The 21,889-nt window shown below is 43.7% G+C and overlaps 1 protein-coding gene across 1 annotated transcript in view; it reads left to right on the top strand.

Annotated features, from left to right (window-relative positions):
- Window positions 1–21,889, top strand: part of RBM19 (RNA binding motif protein 19) — a 135,105-nt gene that overhangs the window by 10,232 nt on the left and 102,984 nt on the right. The window contains exons 4-5 of the mRNA XM_073630304.1: window positions 3,282–3,314; window positions 15,542–15,734. Coding sequence (XP_073486405.1) covers window positions 3,282–3,314; window positions 15,542–15,734 — 226 coding nt within the window. The remainder of the gene's footprint in view (window positions 1–3,281; window positions 3,315–15,541; window positions 15,735–21,889) is intronic.

The raw sequence follows: 21,889 nt of genomic DNA, 5'->3' as shown, positions 1-21,889 counted from the left end.
AATGTCCAGATTGGGACAGTGTCAATATTTTGTGTGATCACCATTATTTTCCATCACTGCCTTATCCCACTTGGGAAGTTCACCAGAGCTTCACAGGTTGCTACTGTAGTCCTCTTCCACTCCTCCATGACGACATCACGGAGCTGGTGGATGTTAGAGACCTTGCGCTCCTCCATCTTCTGTTTAAGAATGTCCCACAGATGCTCAATAGGGTTTAGGTCTGGAGACATGCTTGTGCAGTCCATCACCTTTACCCTCAACTTCTTTAGCAAGGCAGTGGTCATCTTGGAGGTGTGTTTGGGGTCATTATCATGTTGGACTACTGCCAACAGTCTCTGAAGGGAGGGGATCATGCTCTGCTTCAGTATGTCACAGTACATGTTGGCATTCATGGTTCCCTCAAGTAACTGTAGCTCCCCAGTGCCGGCAGCATCATGCAGCCCCACACCATGACACTCCCACCACCGTGTTTGACATGGTTCCAGTAATCCATGTCCTTAGTTTGCTTGTCTTCAGCAAACTGTTTGGAGGCTTTCTTGTGCATCATCTTTAAAAGAGGCTTCCTTCTGGGATGACAGCCATGCAGACCAATTTGATGCAGTGTGCGGCGTACTGACAGGCTGACCCCCCCCCCACCCATTCAACCTCTGCAGCAATGCTGGCAGCACTCATACGTCTATTTCCCAAAGACAATATCTGGATATGAAGCTGAGCGGGTGAACTTCTTTGGTCAAACATGGCGAGGCCTGTTCTGAGTGGAACCTGTCCTGTTAAACTGCTGTATGGTCTTGGCCACCGTGCTGCAGCTCAGTTTCAGGGTCTTGGCAAGCTTCTTATAGCCTAGGCCATCTTTATGTAGAGCATCAATTCTTTTGTTCAGATCCTCAGAGAGTTCTTTTGCCATGAGGTGCCATGTTAAAATTCCAGTGACCAGTATGAGAGAGTGAAAGCAATACCACCAAATGTAACACACCTGCTCCTGACACTGGGGAGGGAAAATGCCATCCATACTGAGCATACTCATCCATCCATCCATGCTCAGCCATCCATACTCGGCATACTCATCCATCCATCCATACTCAGCATACTCATCCATCCTCAGCAATACTCATCCATCCATACATGCTCAGCCATCCCATCCACCCCCATCCATAATTAGCCATACTCAGCCGTACCCAGCCATACCCAGCCATACCCAGTCGTACCCAGCCATCCCATCTATACCCAGCCAAACTCAGCCATACTCAGCCGTGCTCAGCCGTCCCCATCCACGGCTCATCCATCCCCATTCATGCTCATCCATGCCACATCTATGCCACTACAGTGCCTCACAAAAGTGTAATAGGTAGTCAAATTAGATTTGAAACTTATGTCCCTAGAACACCTGATGGCGCTCCCTGCATGTTGGTCCTCTGTATGTGGCCACGCTGTGGAAAAGTCTCACACGTGGTATCGCCATACTCAGGAGGAGTAGGAGAATCTATTTTGTGGTGTAATTTTTGGTATGTACATGCTATGTGTTAGAAACATTGTGTAAATGGACAACGTTGTGTAAAAAAAAAAAAAAAAAATGCATTTTCATTTTCTTTACACATTTTCCAAAAACTTGTAGAAAAAAATTACATGTTCAAAAGACTCAATATGCCTCATAGATTATACATTGGGTTGTTTTCTTTCCAAAATGGGTTCATTTTTGGGGCATTTCCATTGTCCTGGTTCTCCAGAGCCTTCAAAAGTGTAAGAGGTAGTCAAGAAATTATATGTGTAATTTATGCTCCAAGAACGCCTAATGGCGCTCCCTGCATGTTGGGCCTCTGTATGTGGCCACTCTGTGTAAAAGTCTCACACATGTAGTATTGCCATACTCAGGAGGAATAGCAGAATGTGTTTTGAGGTGTAATTTGTGCTATGCATATGCTGTGTGTGAGAAATAACCTGCTAATATAACATTTTTGTGAAAAAAAGAAAAAAAAATCTTGATATTGCAAAGAATTGTGGGAGAAAATTACAACTTCAAAAAACTCACCATGCCATTTACTAAATACCGTGGAATGTCTACTTTCCAAAAAGGGGTCATTTGGGGGGTATTTGTACTCCTGGCTTGTTAGGGTCTCAAGAAATGAGATAGGCCGTCAGTACATCAGGTGTGATCAATTTTCAGAGATTGGTACCATAGCTTGTGGACTCTATAACTTTCACAAAGACCAAATAATATACACCAATTTGGGTTATTTTTACCAAAGATATGTAGCGGTATAAATTTTGGCCAAAATATATGAAGAAAAATTACTAATTTGCAAAATTATAACAGAAACAAAGAAAAATGCATTTTGTTTACAGAATTTTCTGTCTTTTTTCTTTTATAGCGCAAAAAATTAAAAAACCCAGCAGTGATTAAATACCACCAAAAGAAAGCTTCATTTGTGTGAAAAAAAGGGCAAAAATTTCATATAGGTGCAGTGTTGCATGACTAATTGTCATTGAAAATGTGAGAACACCGAAAGCTGAAAATTGGTCTGGTTAGGAAGGGGGTTTACGTGTCCAGTGGGTAAATGGTTAATGGCTGTGTGTTGAGTTATTTTGAGAGGACAGCAAATTTACACTGTTATACAAGCTGTACACTCACTACTTTACATTGTAGTAAAGTGTCATTTCTTCAGTGTTGTCACATGAAAAGATATATTAAAATATTTACAAAAATGTGAGGGGTGTACTCACTTTTGTGAGATACTGTGTGTGTGTGTGTGTGTATGTATGTATGTATGTATATGTGTGTATATATATATATATATATATATATATATATATATATATATATATATATATATATATATATATAATTAGAGACAATGCATATGGTACGTCACAAAAAGGTTTGATAGTGGAGTACCTTAGCAAGTCATCACAAAAAATCCCAGATCATTTCTGGGATTTTTATTTTTTAAAACTTCAGACTGCCTTTGGAACCCTTTATCAATTAACTTAAAAGCACAACTCAAGAATTAAGAGCTAAATTTAGGCAGGTACTCATCCGCTATAGTACCACCTTGCTTATTTTATTGACCTTGCCTCTAGATCAACTACAGTACCGTTACTGTTTTCATAAGACTATTTTAAGGGCTCATTTTCAAAATTCCTGGAAGACAAATCATCTGTGTTGGCCACTCTGGACAATACAGGCAGTCCTCCTTTCAACCAGTTTGAAAAAAAAAATCCTTCTGTTTACAAGACATCTGTCCTACTTTTGCTTGCCTAACAGGATCATTACTTATTTTTTTCAGTTCAAGAAAAAGAAGAATGCAACTTTGGAGGAAGTAAGTTTTTTTCAGTTTTTAATATGGGGACTTCTTTGGTATCAGTCTTCATGTTTGTGAACTAATGCTTGATACTTTTTATAAAGAGTAAAATACTTTTAATAATATGAAACTGTTAGTCTCTGCAGTACTTTTGCGCCATATAGTGGATACATCTTATTTGTAGTTGCCAATGTATTTGTTTAGAACATGTGGTTAATGGAAACTTTTGGGCTTTTGCGCAGTTCTCTTCTCATGTTGTTGTATCACAGTCATCCCATAAGAAATTCATCAAATTCAGTCAGCCCTCACAAAAAATGCATAAAATTGTCTAACAATCCCAAAAGTAGAAGTTATAAATTCACTCCTGTTGTAATAATGCATGAACAGGAATGTTAACCAGTGCAACAGTTACAAAAGTATCTGGCGAGGCTGCAGAGAAATAAATGTAATAAACTCAGACTTTCTGCTATAGATTTCTTGATCATATAGCATCCAGTTTTCCAGCCGAGTAGACAATGCATTTGATCTATCTTGCACAGCCAATTCATACGCTCTTTCACGGTAGGAATCCCTGGGAGAAAGAGTACTCCTAACCTACCACAGCCCAGGCCACTGGCATTCTGACAGATATAAGCTAAAAATTTGAGGATCTGCTAGCACACTGTTAGTTGATTGAGTCAATGAATGCTATTTTGAAAAGCATTAATATGGACAATTATGTTGCAGCTTCCTAACGGTGATCAGAGTCTGTTCTTTAAAGCAGAACAATACTACATCTGAGCACCAGAAACACTGTTGAAAACATTTTTAATATTCAAAGCAAACTCGCCCATCCATCCATTGCTCCATGCTTTATTTTGCTGAGAAACCACTTTAAAAAAACACCTCCCTAGCAAGGGAGCGAGGCTTCCACTAAGATGGCTAGAGGGAACTCCACTCCCTGCATTCAGAATCCACTACTATCCTGCACCGGCAGCTCCCACTTTCCTGACTGGCTACGGTGGTCACGGAAACGCTCAGCCATCAGTATGAGTAAAGACTGTCAGTCTTTAGGGATGGATCACCTCAAAGAACTTGCTCGTTTAGACAAGCAAGATGGTGCACACAGCCCTCTACACACTTAGAGTAGGCTCGGCTCCGGACATACAGAAAGCATCAGGCACGCAGGCCGATATGACATCCAAGCTAACTCTGAAGCAGGTAAACTCTCAGCCCCTAGCAGCAATTACTACTCGTAGGACCACACAAACCGACAAAATGGAGGAGATTAAAGTAGACATCTGAGACAAGATACGCAAAACATTTGTGATAGTTGCTGAGATTGAAAAAGGCTTTCTACCCTGGAGGGTGATTTTTTCTCCTCTTCCTAGTCGAGTCTCAGCGGCAGACAAACTGATATCTTTTTGGTATCCGATGACTTGGAAAATCATACAAGGAGAAATAACATAACTGTGGGTTTGCCTGAAAGAACAGAGGGACAGAACCCTGGGGACACAACCTTTTCTTCTGCGTTTGCAGTAGAACAGGTTCATAAAGTCCCTGTCAAGCTTCCACCAGCAGGTGCATCACCTAGACATTTGCTTGCCAGACTGCTCAATTGCAAGAACGGCAAGTAGACTTGATTCTACTCAAAGCTAGACAAATTTGAAAATGTGAGTATCTATTCTTCTGGATTTTTCCTTGGAATTACAAAAAACGGGCCACACTTGCTGAAATCAAATGACAGCTTCAAGATTGGGGTATAGTTTACTCTATGCCCTATCCTGCTAGGCTGCAGGTGGTGGATGACAGTAAAGTGCTCTTCTTTAACTATACTGATCAGGCCAAGGACTGACTAGGGATCTCGCAACACCCATCTTAAAGCGGGAGTCCACCTAAAAAAAAAAAAATATTAAAAGCCAGCAGCTACAAATACTGCAGCTGCTGACTTTTAATAAATGGACACTTACCTGTTCCAGGGTCCAGCGATGTTGAAGCCGATCAATTGCTCGGGTCTTGGCAGCTGCCACCGCCATCCTCGGTGAGGGAATCAGGAAGTGAAGCGTTGCGGCTTCACTTCCCAGTTCCCTACTGCGCATGCACAGGTTGCGCTGCGCGTCCTAACTGGTCCTCGCCATCTCCTGGGACCTGTGTGTTTCCCAGGAGACAGCGGGGGGGGGGCTGAGGGGCATGACTCCCGCGGGAGTCTATTCCCGGAAGTGGGTGCAAATACCTTTTATTAGACAGGTATCTGCACCCCCCTCCCCCCTGAAAGGTGCTAATTGTGGCACCAGAGGTGGGGAGCAGTCAGATGAGCGGAAGTTCCACTTTTGGGTGGAACGCCGCTTTAAGGTACTCCTACACTGTGGTTTACCCTCCGTATGAGGTACTCCTGGATTCTACCTATGGTCTTTGTCATCATTTTGCTATCGCCTATTATAAACTGTCGCCCACATAGCAGGGCTGCGACCTTTACCCTGAAACAAATGGCTCTCGGCCACCTATATGGAACTGCTAAGATGTTATTTTTTTAGGGCTGTGTGGCACCTCTCCAAGAGAACATGCCTCCATAAATGGACTGATGTTTCTTTTACATTTTAGCTGCCCCTGATTATGCTACTACTTGTTTTGAGTGAGGACCAAGTTTTTTTGCATTGTCTTGTGACAATAAATCAAAGATTCACCTCCTCATATGGAATGCTACCTCTCTAGTGCTCTGAACACTTGATAGTCGTCTCATGGTCTGCAGATCTACTTGCAGTGTGCTTTATATAGTTGGTCTGCTCAGCCTGGCTTGCACCTACAGTGCATCCTGAAAGTATTCACAGCACTTCACTTTTCCCACATTTTGTTATGTTACAGCCTTATTCTAAAATAGATTAAATTACTTTTTTTCCTCAAAATTCTACAAACAATACCCCATAATGACAACATGAAAGAAGATTGTTTGAAATCTTTGAAAATTTATTAAAGCGGAGTTCCACCCAAATTTTGAACAATATCTGTATGTATTCTCTTCCTTGCCTAGATGCTGACATGCCGTTTAAAAAAATTTAAATCGCCGTAATTGCCTTTTATTTTTCTATTCTTCTTTGCACTTCCTGGTTCTCCTCCCGTGGGAGTAGGCGTGTTTCTAGCCTCTCCCAGACTCCTGGGAGCTAGTCTCAGGCTTCCCAGGATGCCACTGAGCATGTGCGGGAACGAGCAGTGAATGCTGGGAGCACAGCATTCACCACATCCAGGAAATAAATGCTTGTGGGCTTCAAATGCCCACAATGAAGATGGAAACTGCCTGCAGTGAATAATATAAGTTATTCTTTCCGACGAAATCTGACACAGGCGGACATATTACACACAATATGTGAGTATGTAATGCTGAGAAGAAAAGTTTGTGAATTAACTCAAAAAAAAAAAAAAAAAAAACGAAAAAAATCACATGTACATAAGTATTCACAGCCTTTACTCAATACTTTGTTGAAGCACATTTGGCACCAAATACAGCCTCAAGTCTTTGTGAGTATGATGTTTCAAGCTTGGCACACCTATTTTTGGGCAGTTTCTCTCATTCTTCTTTGCAGGACCTCTCAAGCTCCATGAGGTTGGATGGGGATTGTCGGTGCACAGCCATTTTCAGATCTCTCCAGAGATGTTCAATCGGGTTCAAGTCTGGGCTCTGGCTGGGCCACACCAGGACATTCACAGAATTGTCCCGTAGCCATTCCTTTGTTATCTTGGCTGTGTGCTTAGGATCTTTGTCCTGTTGGAAGATGAACCTTCGCCCCAGTATGAGGTCCAGAGCGCTTTGGAGCAGGTTTTTATCAAGGATGTCGCTGTACGTTGCTGCATTCATCTTTCTCTCGATCCTGACTAGTCTCCCATTTCCTGCCGCTGAAAAACATCCCCACAGCATGATGCTGCAACCACCATGCTTCACTGTAGTGATGGTATTGGTCAGGTGATGAGCAGTGCCTGGTTTCCTCCAGACATGTCACTTGCTATTCAGGCCAAAGAGTTCAATCTTTATTTCATCAGACCAGAGAATTTTGTTTCTCATGGTCTGAGAGTCCTTCAGGTACCTTTTTGGCAAACTCCAGGCAGGCTGTCAAGTGCTTTTTTTCTGAGGAGTGGCTTCCGTCTGGCCACTCTACCATACAGGCCTGATTGGTAGAGTGCTGCAGAGATGGTTTTCCTCTCTCCACAGAGAAGGTTCTCCTCTCTCCACAGAGAAATGCTGGAGCTCTGTCAGAGTGACCATCGGGTTCTTGGTCGCCTCCCTGACTAAGACCCTTCTCCCCGATCGCTAAGTTTGGCCGGGAGTCCTGGTGGTTCCAAGCGTCTTCCATTTATGGATGATGGAGGCCACTGTGCTCATTAGGTCCTTCAATGCTGCAGACATTTTTCTGCACTCTTCCCCAGATATATGCCTCGATACAATCCTGTTTCTGAGGTCTACAGACTATTCCTTTTATCTTCATGGCTTGGTTTGTGCTCTGACATGAACTGTTAACTATGGGACCTTATATAGACAGGTGTGTGCCTTTCCAAATCATGTCCAATCAACAAAATTTACCACAGGTGGACTCCAAGTTGTAGAAACATCTCAGGCCGGGTTTACACTGGTACGACACGACAGTCGTACCACTTTGAATCCGACTTTGCCCTGCGACTTGAAGTCCGACATGCGTCCGACTTTAATGAACAGGGATCCGACTTTGATCCCTGACAATACCAGGCACTCTGTCTGGTATAAATCTTTAGCGGGAACTCCACGCCTAATTTAAAAAAACAAAAATGGCATGGGTTCCCCCTCCAAGAGCATACCAGGCCCTTCGGTCTGGTATAGATTTTCAGGGGAACCCCCACGCAGAAAAAACGGCATTGGGATCTCCCCAAAATCCATACCAGAGTCTTATCCGAGCACACAGCCCGGCAGGTCAGGAGAGGGGGTGGGGACGAGCGAGCCCCCCCCCGAACTGTACCAGGCCGCATGCCCTCAACATGCGGGGGGTGCTTTGGGGCAGGGGGGGCGCCACCTACCCCTAAGCACCTTGTCTCCATGTTGATGAGGACAAGGTCCTCTTCCCGACAACCCTGGCCGTTGGTTGTCGGGGTCTGCGGGAGGGGGGCTGGTCAGAATCTGGAAGCCCTCAGACTCCGGCCCCCCACCCTATGTGAATGAGTAGGGGGTACCCCTACCCATTCACCTAAAAAAAAAAAAAAAAAATGTCAAAAATTAAACACATTACACAGGTTTTTAAAGTAATTTATTAAGGCAGCTCCTTTATCTCTTCCGATTTCTTCTCCCCTCTCCGGCTCTTCTGCCTCCTCCACGGATGTCTTCTGCCTCTGCTGGTTCTTCTCCTCTCTCCGGATCTTCTCCGCTGATGTCTTCTAGCACTCTCCGGTTCTTCTCCCTCTGTCCGCTGTTTTCTTCGCTGTCCGGGTCTTCTCTGCTATCTTCTCGCTCTTTTGCTGGGTCTTCTCTGCTGTCTTCTCCCTCTGTTCTTCTTTCGATATTGACTCGACGCTCTCTCCCGCTTTAATGCTGGGTGCGCGGTGTGCCACTACTTATATTGGCATGGGGGGGTCACCGGGTGATGTCACTTGGAGGCCCCGCCATTTATGACGTCACCACCGGGGCATGATGGGGCAGTGACATCATAAGGGGCGTGCCTATATAAGTAGTGGCACACTGCACACCCAGCATTAGAGCGGGAGAGACCATTGAGTCAACATCGGAAGAAGAACAGAGGGAGAAGGCAGCGTAGAAGACCCAGCAAAAGAGCGAGAAGATAGCGGAGAAGACCTGGCAGAAGACCGCGGAGAGGGCTAGAAGACATCAGCGGAGAAGGCAGAAGAGCCGGAGAGGGGAGAAGAAGTCGGAAGAGACCCTGGAGCTGACTAAAAATTACTTTAAAAACGTGTAGTGTGTTTTATTTTTGACACTTTTTTTAGGTGAATGGGTAGGGGTACAATGCACCCGAAACTCATTTACATAGGGTGGGGGCAGGGATCTGGGCGCCCCCTTGTTAAAGGGGGCTTTCAGATTCCAATAAGCCCCTCGCCCATAGACCCCGACAACCAAAGACCAGGGCTGTCGGGAAGAGACCCTTGTCCTCATCAACATGGGGACAAGGTGCTTTGGGGTGGGGGGAGCAGGGTGCAGGGCCCCCCTGCCCCAAAGCACCCACCCCCTCATGTTGAGGGCATGTGGCCTGGTACAGTTCGGGGGAGGGAGCAATCGCTCGTTCCCACCCCCTTTCCTGATCTGCCAGGCTGTGCTCGGATAAGGGTCTGGTATGGATTTTGGGAGGGACCCCACGCCGATTTTTTTGGCTTAGGGGTTCCCCTGAAAATCCATACCAGACCGAAGGGCCTGGTATGCTCTTGGAGGGGGAACCCATGCGTTTTTTTTTTTTTTTTTTTATTTCGCATGGAGTTCCCCTTCAAGATCATTAGAGCACAAGTCGCATGCCAAAGTGGTATCAGTCAAGATGGAAATCCGACCAGTGATATTCAATGGGATGAAGTAGGATCAAAGTCGTACCAAAGTAGAGCAGGGAGCATTTTCAAAGTCGGACCGATTTGTGTCGGACCAGTTAAGACGGCTCCCATAGGTAAACATTGATTTTCACATGTTATGCGACATGAGCTCCTAATGTCGGAGCGTTTGTCGCACCAGTGTGAGCCCGGCCTCAATGATGATCAGTGGAAATGGGATGCACCTGAGCTCAATTTTGAGTGTCATGGCAAAGGCTGTGAATACTTATGTACATGTGACTTGTTTTCGTTTTTTATTTTTGATACGTTTGCAAAGACTTCAAACAAACTTATTTCACATTGTCATTATGGGGTATTGTTTGTAGAATTTGGGGGAAAATAATGCATTTAATCCATTTTGGAATAAGGCTGTAACATAAAAAAATGTGGAAAAAGTGAAGCGCTGTGAATACTTTCTGGATGCACTGTATCTCTGCTATTCCGGGCTCACTTGAACCAAACATCATGAGCTGTGTCATCCCTGACGAGCAAACCACCTATCGCTCTCTGTCTCTACACAAATGCTTCAAATAAGGGAGCACATAAGGCAGTTGGCTCCACGTTTTGCCTCCATATATGTGTAAGCATTGTCCAGGCAATGCCTCATTGATTTTTTCTCTGTTGGTACTTCTTGACATGTTTGCTATGTTGCATGGTTGGACTATATTCAGTCCTTGTTTTGAATGATTATTTAGATTCCTACAGCTATCAATCTTTGATGCAATGACAGGCAGACAAATCCTCTGAATACTCTTCTACCACACCTAATGGCTGATTTCTATCATGGAATGGGCGAGGGGTGGGTGTATACAAGAAACTCATTTGACTAATGACCACTATAATTACCTGAGTAAACCCTGGGTCCAGTGGCTGGGTTGCTCCTGCCATGCATCTTACACACGCAGCGTGTCATCGTTGGTGCATTGATACGTTCCATGGGAATGTCTTCAAGTTAAGACTGACCCGGAAAGGAGATATATTTTTATACATGCCCAGTTGTATGTTTTACCTTTTGTGATTTTTGGAATCTACAATCCATCTCCGACTACTTTAAAAATTCTAAAAGAAGCTGAACTCTTTGTTTCTAAATTCAACCTGTTGCTGCATCCACTTGTGAACAAACATGGGGACCCCTTTCAACAAATAGCCACAGGCCCTACCCCATTTTGCCATTTACCCATGAAACTTGGCTTGGAGAAATATTCATCCTCCCACACTAGAGCATACGCCTGATCTAAGCAAAGCCTGGGTACTCTCTCCAGTTTCGACTTAGCTTTGGGAAATGACAAATTGCTCACTAAATTGCTTGCAGCTACTTATCTCTCTTGAGGAGTTTCCAACCACTCTCCTTTGCTTGTTATGTTGACTCCAGGTCAAACAGGGCTGCGACCTACATGGAAAAATTCTCCTGGGTCATTACTACCCAGACTTAAATTACCCATTATTACCCTGGCGAGGTCCATATAGTGTGAGTCTAAAAGGCTTTCTTCTAGAGCTGTGATGTCCCAGATATATCCCAGATGTATCCTACTATTTAACAAGGATACATCTGGGATATCCACCGAGGACATCAGGGGGCAGTGACCTCCATAATAAGCACTACATGCCTATTACCCCTATAGGGGTGTCTGGATCCGGTGAGTAGGAATTCTGAAGGGGGAGCACAGAAGTCCCTTGGAAATATATCTAAGCACTAAAGTCACCTTGCTGCTGTCTAGATCTGATGCAAACACCATTATGCATATGGAACTTTCATATTTCATTTTGTCCTGCACACTATAGACTTTTTGTTTTTGTTTTTTCTGCTAACAGCCATAATTTCTAGGGACCACTATACCGATCATTGAACTTTTTTTGCAGGATCCCATCTGGCTGATTTGTGATTCCTATATAGATGTGACAGTGTTATATGTGGATTGGAGTTGATTTGCATGTACATTTTTTGGGTTTATTTCCTATACATAGCTTTTTTCTCCATACCAGTTTTTTTTATTTTCACTGCACACCCATTCATCACCTGGAGCCACGGGCTGGATACTTAGGCCTATATGATATACCTCCTCCATATTTGCCTATTGTTTGCCTATTGTGGCAGGAAGCAGTTCTACATAATACATAGCCCTATTCAGATAATATGGGTATAGCTGTGTAAATATATAATAAATATCTTTACTTGATTTTTTTCCCTATGATATAGCAGCATCTAGGGTTTTCTAGGTAGCGCCAACCACCCCATTTCTCTTATTCACATTGGGGCACCCCTTGTGAGTGCTCTGTTTAGGGGAGGCAGCAACCTTTCCTTTTACCGTGTAGGCCCATCCTAAGCGCAGTGTCTTTTATTTTATTTTGTAATTTCTTCTAGAGCTGCACAATTAATCGTCAAGAATCGTTATCGCGATCTTGACTAAAGTGTTTCACAGTTCTTTCTATGCAAAGAATTTTCTCTCTGCTCTTCTGAAGCCACAGCCATCAAAAGAAAGGAAGGAAAAAAATGAGCAGTCTGCCAAGAATCAAAACATTATCAGTTGAACTTAAGTATAAACATTGTAACAATTTGTCAATGGAATAGACTTTGTGTGTAAGTGAAAAAAGTTTAACCACTTACACACTAAACATAAGTGAAAAAAGTTTAACCACTTAAACACTAAACCTTTTTCTGACATTTGTTGGTTTCAAGTTAAAATCTTTTTTTTTTTTTGCTAGAAAATTACTTAGAACCCCCAAACATATATATTTTTTTAGTAGACACCCTAGAGAATAAAATGGTGGTGGTTGCAATATTTTATGTCACACTGTATTTGCGCAGCGGTGTTTCAAATGCAATTTTTTGGGGAAAAAATTACTTTAATGAAATAAAGTTAGCCCATTTTTTTTTTTTTTTTGTGTAATGTGAAAGATTTTACGTCGCGAGAATCGTGAGAGAATCGTGATCTTTTTATTCTAAGCAAAAAAATCGTGATTCTCATTTTGGCCAGAATCGTGCAGCTCTACTTTCTTCATACAGATACAGCTTTGAAACTACCACTTCGACACAATCCTATGTTTCTCCATTTGATACATTTCCAAGACTCCAGTTTTTGGCAGCACCAAGGCCTGGCTTTCTTTGCAAATGTATATTGTAACCATGTTTTACACTCTTTTGACCATATCAGAGAAACCTATGATCTACCCAATATGACCTTCAGGCACAGTTTGGGTCCCACGATTTATATTTTTCCAGTTCACCCTTAATTGGTACTTTATGGTCACAAGGGCTTAAAGGCCTGATAGATATCCAGAGTATACTCCCACTTACTCAACACCAAATTTATCAGGGCCTCAATCCAAGTACAGTCTAAGTGGCAGTCTTTACTCCTTATGTTGACAGATGAGGATTGGGAAAAAGCTTGCTCCTCACACTGGGTGGTTTCTCCTGTTGTCAACAATAAATTAACTCAACTCTATATTTTTCACCAAACTTGACTCAACCCCACTAGTCTACACACTATGCATCGATTAGCCACCTCTAACTATATCAGATGCACCAAATCATGGACTGATTTTGTACATGTGATCTGCACCTGCCAGATAATCACCCAATACTGGAAGCAAGTCGTGGGCTTGCTCTCCTTCGTACTTTCCACCCCTGCCCCATTGACCCCTGAAATCTGTTTACTGGGTTTATTAGATGAAGAACTCTGGTCTAGATGCACCAGAATTTTCATATGTGAAACACTATTTTTAGCCGTAAATAAATCACCCTTAAATGGATGCAACCTTCCCCACCTTCAGTGAGCCAATGAGTACATGCAGTAGATCAAATTATACCATATGAAAAGGTTATTTACGAACATAGGCTTTGCCCCTGGAAGCACAACAAAATCTGCGTTATCTGTTGTGATTCTACTCTCATGGTAATGGATACTTTGAATTAGCCCCATCTCTTAGGTTCGATTCCATGTTAGGATCAAGTCTGCCTTATGGCTGCACTAAGTAAGATTTCACTTTTAGGTTATTATATTGGTATTTCTGTTTATCAAATTTGTAATGATCCTGGTACATTGTTATTGTATCTTACATGCCATCAGATTGTCACAATGTGATTTTGATGCTCTGTCATGGTATCTTTATCTCAATAAACAGAGTTAAAAAAAAAAAAAAAAAAAATCATCCCCTAGCTTTTTTGTCCATGGCCATTCTGACTAAGGGCAGATGATTCATGTAGTATTTACTTCTGAAATCCATCTGCCCGTAGGTTAGGCATGCAGGAAGGAGGATGTGCTTAGCTGAGACAACCCCTCCTTCCCTCCTGAAGACTCTTGGGAGGTATGACATAATTTGCCTAGGCCTGGAAAACAGGAAGTAAAGATGAGCTCAGGCATGTTCGCAACTGCACGTGCAGAGCCCCCCAGGAAGTCGGCACAGCACTAATCACAGGCAGTGAGACATTTCCCGATCACTGCAGCTGCGGATCGGGAAAATGTCTCACTACTACTGCCGACTTCCTGGCGGTCTCTGCATGTGTGGTTGCGAACACGCCTGAGCTCATCCTTAACAGGAAGTAACTGAAGAAATGTTAAAGTTTAAAATAAGTAAATATGATATACTTTCCTATCTATTTACTAATGCTAGCAGCATAGGGATTAATATTAGTGTTGACTGAGAGAGTGAATTTCCGCTTTAAGGATTTAGAATATTAGTGGGGCTGTTGCACATTTTGCCATTTGATATGATTTCTAAAGGCAGGCGTAGATGGCTTGAATTTCATCCTTTTCAGCTCTCAATAGAGGGAGAAAAAAAAAATCTATGAATTTCTTTCAGGCACAAACAGTGACTGCATCTGACAGATCACAGTTAGTGTTTGGCTGATAATTTACCACCAATCTTTAAATGGACTTATTTATTCTCGGGTGGTGCTTGTGGGGCCATCCATGGCTTGAATTTTGGCTGATGTAGCAGGAATTGGAAGATATTCAAACTTTTTATGGAGATCTTAAAATCCACTAGTAAAGGACTATTGAAACCTTTTTTTAAATTATATTGTACAATGTGGATAAAAAGCAAGTTTCTTAAGAATCTAATGCCCTGTACACATGGTCGGATTTTCCGATGGAAAATGTGTGATAGGACCTTGTTGTCGGAAATTCTGACCGTGTGGGGGCTCCATCACACATTTTCCATTGGAATTTCCGACACACAAAGTTTGAGAGCTTGCTATAAAATTTTCCGACAACAAAATCCGTTTTCGGAAATTCCGATCATGTGTACACAAATCCGACTCACAAAGTGCCACGCATGCTCAGAATAAATTAAGAGATGAAAGCTATTGGCTACTGCCCCGTTTATAGTCCCGACGTACGTGTTTTACGTCACCACGTTCAGAACGATCGGATTTTCAGACAACTTTGTGTGACTGTGTGTATGCAAGACAAGTTTTAGGCCACATCCGTCAGGAAAAAATCCATGGATTTTGTTGTCGGAATGTCCGATCAATGTCCGACCGTGTGTACAAGGCATTAGACTTACCACTTTTTGCGGCCTAATGAAATTAGGACTAACAAATATAATGGAGTACACTACCTTATTTTCTTAACCGCACCAGTTAAACAGTATTTTATTAAAGCAACTGACCTGCTAGTTGTATGAAAATGGAGACTCACTCTTTTGAGCTGTGTTTATTAAAGTGTTTGATAAGTGTATGTGGTTTCTGATATATTATTCTGATATATTTTCTGTGATGTGTGCAGCTGGAAAAAGACAGTGGTTTCCAAGAGTTCCTTACAGTGCATCAGAACAGGAGCAAAACAGCTACCTGGACTAACGATACAAAAGTGGAGACGTCAGAGAAAGCGAAAAGCCTCTCAAGAGATGATTACCTGAATTTTGACTCTGAATCTGAGCAGGAGACAGATGATGAGAATGAGGATGATTTAGAAAAAGGTAAGTCACAAAAAAGGGGTATGGCTAACCCTACAAAGATACTTCTCTTTTTTGAAATGGCTAAAACACAGAAATAATATAAAAAAATAAGCAAACTTTACATCAGGAAGTAATGTCATCAGAATTGCAATTAAATACTCCACTTTACATTTTTGATTATCCATTTTTTTATACTTGCAAAGCTTCAATCTTTTATCCCATGGAAATACATTTTATTTGAATTTTGAACTTGTTGATCAAACTGCTAGTATTCTGCTAAAGAAACGAGTCTAATGGGAAAGGCTGGTCTAGCATCCCATTTGATTTGTTTGCCAGTTATAGAAACAATAGCCATGGCTTTTTAAAAGCACCTCTACCGGAACCTGCACTATGCACCTTTACAACATCTGAGGAGGACGTCCCTGGACCCACTATATGTCCTTGCCTATAATAATCCTGTCCTTGTGAGTAGCCATTTGGCTGTTGTTGTTTTTATAATCTAAATTAAAGTTTTTAAAGTTTTTAATGATACTGCACTTAGATTGGCGCTTCTTGCCTTTTTTCCTACATTATCTTTCAGAGTTGTTTGCTTCCACTCTCAAGTGAGCTGCCGCTGGTGCACAGTATCAGATTCCTTTGAACTATATATTTCATTGACTTTTATATATATTTTTTTCATTGACCATTATCTTTACTCTCTGGACGTTTTGTGGCAGAGTCTACATATATTTTTATATTTTTGATTTTGCATATCCAGGGTTATTAGTCACACTGCCCGTCTTATCCCGGACTTGTTTTATGTTTATGTGTATCATGTCCATTCATGTTTGATGTGTGTTCATGCGCTATTTATCTTTTTTGTTTACTGCTGGGAGCCGGCCACTGACCTGTGGGCCCTGCAAGGAGCTGGCCACAGGCCATGGCCATCTTCCAGCAGGACCCACAGTGTTGAGGCCTTTTTTGAGGTACTGGGTGGGCACTGGGGCAGGGTAAATGGAGGGGTGGATAGATGGGATTTGGGGTCAGCTGGCCCTGGGGGTGTCAGGGTCTTTCACCTCAGCAATGCCTTCACCCCCCCTGGGAGCTTGAGCGTGTTTACTACAACTCCCAGAATGCAACAGCTAGCTGGCGGCCATGCCCCCCAGTGAACTGACACTGACAGCTCCAGCACAGCTGGCTCTGGCCACTCACACATAGCCTCCTGATCCATGTTCCTGAGGACAGGCCAGTGCAGGAATTTTTGTGTACTTAGGCAACGGTGCATTTTACCACCCCCCCCCACCCACCCCAAGGCAACTGGATACGTCCCTGACTGCCACTGTCATCCTATGCATACAGAAAGAGCCCCCCTTTACCATCAGAGACCCCACTTACAGAATGAGCCCCCCTTTATCATCAGATCCCCCACTCACTGAAAGAACCCCCATTTACCATCAGATCCCCCACTCACAGAAAGTACCCCCCTTTACCATCAGATCCTCCACTCACAGAAATAACCCCCCTTTACCATCAGATCCCCCACTCACAGAAAGAACCCCCCTTTACCATCAGATCCTCCACTCACAGAAAGTACCCCCCCTTTACCATCAGATCCTCCACTTACAGAAAGAACCCCCCTTTACCATCATATCCTCCACTCACAGAAAGAACCCCCCTTTAGCATTAGATCCCCCACTCACAGAAAGAACCCCCCTTTAGCATCAGATCCTCCACTCACAGAAAGAACCCCCCTTTAGCATCAGATCCTCCACTCACAGAAAGAACCCCCCTTTAGCATTAGATCCCCCACTCACAGAAAGAACCCCCCTTTAGCATTAGATCCCCCACTCACAGAAAGAACCCCCCTTTAGCATTAGATCCCCCACTTACAGAAAGAACCCCCCTTTACCATCAGATCCCCCATTCACAGAAAGAACCCCCCTTTAGCATCAGATCCTCCACTCACAGAAAGAACCCCCCTTTAGCATCAGATCCTCCACTCACAGAAAGAACCCCCCTTTAGCATTAGATCCCCCACTCACAGAAAGAACCCCCTTTAGCATCAGATCCTCCACTCACAGAAAGAACCCCCCTTTAGCATCAGATCCTCCACTCACAGAAAGAACCCCCCCTTTAGCATTAGATCCCCCACTCACAGAAAGAACCCCCCTTTAGCATCAGATCCTCCACTCACAGAAAGAACCCCCCTTTAGCTTTAGATCCTCCACTCACAGAAAGAACCCACCTTTAGCATTAGATCCCCCACTCACAGAAAGAACCCCCCTTTAGCATTAGATCCCCCACTCACAGAAAGAACCCCCCTTTAGCATTAGATCCCCCACTTACAGAAAGAACCCCCCTTTACCATCAGATCCCCCATTCACAGAAAGAACCCCCCTTTAGCATCAGATCCTCCATTCACAGAAAGAACCCCCCTTTAGCATCAGATCCTCCACTCACAGAAAGAACCCCCCCTTTAGCATTAGATCCCCCACTCACAGAAAGAACCCCCTTTAGCATCAGATCCTCCACTCACAGAAAGAACCCCCCTTTAGCATCAGATCCTCCACTCACAGAAAGAACCCCCCTTTAGCATTAGATCCCCCACTCACAGAAAGAACCCTCCTTTAGCATTAGATCCCCCACTCACAGAAAGAACCCCCCTTTAACATCAGATCCCCCACTCACAAAAATAACCCCCCTTTAACATCAGATCCCCCACTCACAGAAAGAACCCCCTCTTTAGCATTAGATCCCCCACTCACAGAAAGAACCCCCCTTTACCATCAGATCCCCCACTCACAGAAAGAACCCCCCTTTAGCATCAGATCCCCCACTCACAGAAAGAACCCCCCTTTACCATCAGATCCCCCACTCACAGAAATAACCCCCCTTTAACATCAGATCCTCCACTCACAGAAAGTACCCCCCTTTACCATCACATCCCCCACTCACAGAAAGAACCCCCCTTTAGCATTAGATCCCCCACTCACAGAAATAACCTCCCTTTAACATCAGATCCCCCACTCACAGAAAGAGTTCTCCAGCAGCGCTGGAAATATACATGGTGGAGAGACTGTGGTGGAAGAAAGTGTAGCTGCAGCAGCGGAGCACACAGGTCACATTATACCTGTCAGATGAGAACCAGGAAATGGAGGTTGGCGTGGTGGCTCCCTGTGCACTGTGTCCGGGTCCCGCACATGTCCTCCAGGCTCCACTAGTTTCGGCTTCAGCTCAGAGGAGGTGGGTGGAGCTAAGTACTAGGCGCGCATGGAGAAGGAGGAATTTAAATCCTCCTCCGCTCTGTATTCTGGGGCATCGCTCTGGTGACGTCACTGGTTGCTACACGCCAGGCGGCTAGCACTATTCCGGGCAGTGAGCCAGCAGCTGTGGAACTACAACTTAAAGCGGGTCTCGGCCGGCCTGCCCGGCCAGAACAAGTGACAGTCGGTAAAGCGACGATGGTGGCCTTTTAAGGGGGCATCAGATCGGCACAGGGGGCAATCCAGGGACACTGTATTGTCCGGGAATGAAAGGATCCTGTCACTGAAAGCGGCCCACTGAGCCATCGGCCCACCGGGAAAGTCCCGGTAGTCCTGATGGCCAGTACATGCCTGCACACAGCTTGTCTATTCAAAACACAGCTCTGCATCCTTCCTTTGGTCTTGTTTGCTGTGTGGAGGGGGGTGTGTGCCTTTTTTTCAATCAGCTCTCACACAGTGTAACTGCAGATCTCCACCCGCTCCTCCTTGATGCTAACAGATTGAGAAGGATTTTAACACGATTCTGCCATTTTGAACAGGCGTAGGGGAAGAGAAGACTGTGGATAAACAAGTAAAACCTATGTAGGATCTCTTTGTATTATCCGGTCACTTTACTGGGTATATGAGAGGGTTTACAACCACTTTAAGTCCATTTTTTTTATTATATTACTGGTCCCCAAACTTTTCCTTTATGCCTCCTTATTAGATCAACTTCCTCTTTGTGTGACCAGACACTGCTTTTTTTTCCCTATAGAGAAATTGCTCTTGGTCATGTTTCCTTCTCTGTGTAGTTTACAGAAGGAGGGTGGTGAAATGTTTACATCACACTTCATTCTGTACATGGGTATGACTGCACCTGGTCACAACCTGCCCACATCTATTGATTGTTGTGTGTGGCTGGCACCACTCATAAAACCCCACCAGTTAGAGAACTCCTACTGTTTCATGTGACATGTAGTACCCTCTGAAGAATGCATCGGTTGTAACATGTGACACTTGCACAGATCCGTTTTACGTAAAATGTTATTAACGAGTAGCTGATGATGCAGCTAGGAATAAAAACATGAACTTACATAATAATTGCATATGATACAAGTAATAGTGTAAAGGTGAGGGTCCTTCAATGTGGATGATCAGGAAAAAACAACTACATACAAATATAGTATTTAGAAAAACACAATAGAAATGCAAAATAAAGTCCAACGTGGCTGTGCCCAACACCACTGGTTTAAAATGCTTTTAAATGCATGTATCTTCTGATGGCTCTACCACGGGTGCTCAGAGGGTAGATGGCAACTCATCAAAGGTGTTTGACCCTTTGTTACAGGAGGTCAAATAGCGCTTTTAGGAAACCAGATCAGTTCCTGAGCTTCCACCATTCTGCTCCTTTGTTCCCTCAGGTTACAGCTAAAAAGTAAAAGTGTACGCCACCAGAGACACAATGAAGATCTTTATAGTGTAGTAGGTTTATTGATGTTTAAAATAAAGCATATAAAAGTTTTTGCACTCACATGTATCAGTGCCTTTGCCAGGCACTAGGGATCTACAGCATGTGCTGATGTAGCCTGTCAGTTTAACGCCGACATGCGCTCCACACGTTAAGCTGACAGGCTACATCAGCACATGCTGTTGATCCCGAGTGCCTGGCAAAGGCACTGATACATGTTAGTGCAAAAACCTTTATACGGTGGTGGTAAAGGGCTGCAATAGGATTTTCCGACAACAAAATCCATGTTTTTTTTCCGACGGATGTTGGCTCAAACTTGTCTTGCATACACGCGGTCACACAAAGTTGGTTGGAAATTCCGAATGTCAAGAACGCGGTTACGTACAACGAGCCGAGAAAAATGAAGTTCAATAGCCAGTGCTGCTCTTCTGCTTGATTCCGAGCATGCGTGGAACTTTGTGTGTCGGAAATTGTGTACACACGATCGGAATTTCCTACGATGGATTTTGTTGTCGGAAAATTTGAGAACCAGCTCTCAAATTTTGTGTGACGGAAATTCCGATGGAAAATGTCCAATGGAGCATACACATGGTTGGAATTTCCAACAACAAGCTCCTATCGTGTGTACGGGGCATTACTCATACTTTACAATGACAAGGTTGTCTTGCGCCTAAGGCCATCCTTTCAACTGAAGGTGGATTCAGCATTCCCCCTTAATGAGGATATTGGTCTACCATTCATATTGCCTACCCCTAAGCATCCAAAGTAAATCTCTACATTGCCTGGATGTAGTCAGAGCAATATGTTTACTAGATGGACAGATTCCCTGTTATGTCCTCAGAACTTTGCAAAGTACTCTGTATCCACCATTGCACAATCGATAAGGAATCTTATTGCTTTTTAGTGTCCATTCCAGAGCATCAGTGGGAGTTTCCTTGGCATTTCATCACCGAGTCTCTCTAGCTCAGTTGTGCACGTGGTCTTCTGTTCATACTTTTTCAGAGATTTACCAGGTGGATGTCCAAGCTGCTGCTGAAGCAGCTTTTTGCTGCGACAATCTGAGGTTGGGTTTTCTGAGCCTTGGTGTTTAAAGTGGAAGTTCAGGCAAAACCTACGCTAAACCTGCTCTCTGCCACATTCTAAACCTAATCTATCTAACCCTGTTAAGCAAAAATCGTTATACTTAGCTATTCTGCAGCTGATCCAGTCCGGTCCCAGCATCAGCTGTCAACGGTGGCTTCAGTGTGGAGGCGGGTGCAAGAGAGACAGCCGACAACACAAGCCCCATAGTAAGCCTATGGGTGACATCACTTCCCATTCATTTCACAGGCGGTGTCGGTCCTTTCCTGCGCACAGCTTCTGCCACTGGAAACTAGACCGGATTGTCTGCAGAATAGATAAAAACAGCAATTTTTGCTTTACAGGGTTGGATATATTAGGTTTAGAATGTGGCAGAATGTGGCAGAAAGCAGGTCTAGAGTTAGTTA

Source organism: Aquarana catesbeiana, linkage group LG01 (assembly GCF_042186555.1).
Source record: "Aquarana catesbeiana isolate 2022-GZ linkage group LG01, ASM4218655v1, whole genome shotgun sequence".
NCBI classification, from domain to species: domain Eukaryota; kingdom Metazoa; phylum Chordata; class Amphibia; order Anura; family Ranidae; genus Aquarana; species Aquarana catesbeiana.
The sequence above is the reverse complement of the archived record's forward strand: the minus strand, read 5'-3'. Positions and strand labels throughout refer to the sequence as shown.